We start from the raw sequence: 3,007 nt of genomic DNA, 5'->3' as shown, positions 1-3,007 counted from the left end.
AAATAGGGTTAAGAACTCAAACAGAACAGGAATCTGGAGGCAGGAACTAATTCAGAGGCCATGGAGGAGGGCTGCTTACTGGCTTGTTCCTCATGTCTTGCTCATCCTCCTTTCCTAGAAAACCATGTACCACAATTTCAAGGATGGTACCACCCACAGTGTACTCTGCCCTCCCACACCAATCAATAATTAAGAAAATGCCCTTCAGGCTTGCCTACAGCTGGATCTTGTGGAGGCATTTTCTCAGTCATCCACTGTACCAAATTACAAAATCTTGATTCTGTGAGGTGCACTTTCACACAGCATGCAGTTCAATTTCACAGAGAAACAAAGGGCTTCATATTCTTCAATAAAGTAAGTTCACTGTTTATTTATAGGGATAAAAATTTGAAACATTCCAAAATGGCTATATGTATTATAGTATAGCCCTAGCAGGTTATATTTTACAAATGCTTAAAATGAAAAATTTAGGATGGACCATAAAGAATAACTCTAGAATTATCAAGCCCTATGAATTTTTTCTACTCATTTTGCAAATTAGGAATTCAACATTATTCCAAACTCATGACCATACAAAGACTCAGCCTCTATTTTTTATCTACTTTCACTGTCCTGATCCATAGAATCTTCATGGCTTTCTTCACTTCTGCATTTCTTAGGGAATAGATGATAGGGTTGAGGAGGGGAGTTATCACTGTGTAGAACACAGCTACCATCTTGTCTATAGGCAGTGTAGCAGAAGGTCTCATGTAGATGAAAACACAGGGACCAAAGAACAATATAACTACAGTGACATGGGACCCACAGGTGGAAAGGGCTTTGCGTCGTCCCTCGGAACTCTGAGTTCTCAGATGAAACAAGATAATCACGTAGGATGCTAAGAGGATCACAAAACTGATCACAGACAGTGTTCCCCCATTGGCAACAATTAGCAGACCAATGAGGAAAGTGTCTGAGCAGGCAAGTTTAAGCACAGGAAGCAAGTCACAGAAATAATGGTCAATGATATTGGGACCACAGAAAGGTAAGTGAAAGATGAGAAGAATCTGGGCAATAGAATGCACAAAGCCTCCCATCCATGCTGTTCCCACAAGGACAGCACACACCTGTCTGTTCATGATACTGGTGTATTGCAGGGGCTTGCAGATGGCCACATAGCGGTCATAGGCCATCACCGTGAGCAGGAACATCTCAATACCACCAAAGAAGTGGATGAAGAAAAGCTGTGTCATGCAGCCCCATACAGATATGGATTTCTTCTGAGCTAGGAGATCAAAGATGAGTTTGGGCACTGTTGTAGAGGAGTAGCAGATCTCCACTAAGGAGAGAGAGCTAAGGAAGAAGTACATGGGGGATCCAAGACTTCTGCTGGCTGCGACAGTGACCACCATGAGGAGGTTCCCAAGAACAATGGCTGTGTACAAGAGCAGAAATATCACAAAGCAAACTCTCTGCACCTTTTGATTGGGAGAGAGTCCCAGAAAAATGAACTCAGTTACATTGTGTATGTTAGCCATGAGGGAGCAAGTTGTGTGGTATGATCTGAAATGAAAAATGGGGAGTTAGTAATGTGGGGAAGGAAGAACATACCATGAGGACTGAGAGAAATGCAAATGTGTTGTTATGTCAGGAATAGTGAGGAAAATAGCAAAGTATGATGCTATAGGAAAGATGCCATCAGTCTGTGGCTAGGGGCTTGCTAGGGGCTTGCTAGGGCTTCGGACTTTACCCTGAAGCCAAGGTCCATCAGCAAGACTGTCTATTATCCAATGAATAGTAAGTCATTTTGTATGCAGAATGTAGAGTTGTGGAAACACCAAAAAGGAAAGGCATTAAAAAGTTGTATTTCCTCATCAAGAAGAGGCTGCCAGGACACTGTTTCCCTCTGTGCTGCATGTCTTTCTATTGCCTTTGAATGGTTTTTAGTATTTTTTTCTCCTGAAGACTTAACTTGTTACTTCTTTCTTTGGTTGTCAGAACCAAGTTCTCAACGATTTAATACATGGTACCAGTGTTTTCAGAATAGATAACCCTGCTGTAGCTCCCTTGATGTTCAGTATACCTCAAGGGGATCAGAACTCACCACAGACATGGCTGTGCCTGTATTTCTTCTAATTCTTGTCCTTATTATCTGTTTGATTACTTATTGATCTTTTCTTTTTCCTTCACTTCAATCCATATACTTTTCTTCTCTCTCCTGGCATTTTGATTTCCTCTGTTTCTCTTAACGGCAGCAATGATCCAACAGCCTTGCTCAGGGCCCAGCTATGTAACACGTCCGAGCATTATTTAGACTGCATAGTGTCAGACTTGAAAACTATGCTTTTTCCAACGTAGCTGAGACTGTGTGTATTAACTCCAGCAAGACTCCAGGGCTTCTGAGGTTAGAGCTAGATGGTTCTGCCCATCTCACAAAAGCTCTCCCCTTGCTGATCCAGACCTGTGAGGAAGACCTCTGCAGACCAGAGGGAACTCAGGAAATACACCTTACAATTATAGACACAAAGGGTGGAGAGCAGTCATAAATTCCCAGGTCATCAGGCAATCCTCTCAGGAAGCTACTTGTGGAGAAAAGAGCTGGGTTTCTATTCAGCTGTTCTCAGGAAGTAATTTCTGTATCATTTACAGAGTTCTTTAAGTTTTCAGCTACTCAAGATTCAAATTATAACCTGCAGATGGCACATACCTCAGAGGAAGAAACCACAAATCTTAGGTCCTGCCCAAATCTCCCATAAGCTAAGTTCCAGCCCTTGATTTTTGGGCATCTCTCAGGGATGAGATATCTCCACTCCCATTGCTAGGTCCTTGTCGCCACTGTGCCTTCTCTCAGGACATTCTGTGACCACAGCACGTATCACAGTGAATTCTATTGCCTACTACAGTATAAGTTCCCAAAGGGCAGAAGATGCCCTGCTCCTCATTTCACCTTCAACGCTCACTGAAGTTGATGTCAAGAGATACCATTCAGTGAACATGGGGAGAATAAATGAATATTTGACGTCTAAAC

The 3,007-nt window shown here is 42.4% G+C and overlaps 1 protein-coding gene across 1 annotated transcript; it reads right to left on the bottom strand.

Moving 5' to 3' along the window:
• Window positions 1-587: 587 nt before the first annotated feature.
• On the bottom strand, window positions 588-1,517 carry LOC126495800 (olfactory receptor 4X2-like). The gene has a single exon (XM_050133390.1). It carries the CDS (start codon window positions 1,515-1,517, stop codon window positions 588-590), a length of 930 nt encoding a protein of 309 aa, XP_049989347.1.
• Window positions 1,518-3,007: the final 1,490 nt, after the last annotated feature.

This window comes from Alexandromys fortis, unplaced genomic scaffold (genome assembly GCF_014885135.2).
Source record: "Alexandromys fortis isolate MF-2015 unplaced genomic scaffold, M_Fortis_MF-2015_v1.1 scaffold_633, whole genome shotgun sequence".
Classification (NCBI taxonomy): domain Eukaryota; kingdom Metazoa; phylum Chordata; class Mammalia; order Rodentia; family Cricetidae; genus Alexandromys; species Alexandromys fortis.
This window is presented reverse-complemented; position numbering and strand designations above follow the sequence as displayed.

What these genes read in the sequence shown, in the direction of transcription:
- LOC126495800 (XM_050133390.1), bottom strand. Translation starts at nt 1,517, where the DNA reads ATGGCTAACATACACAATGTAACTGAGTTCATTTTTCTGGGACTCTCT.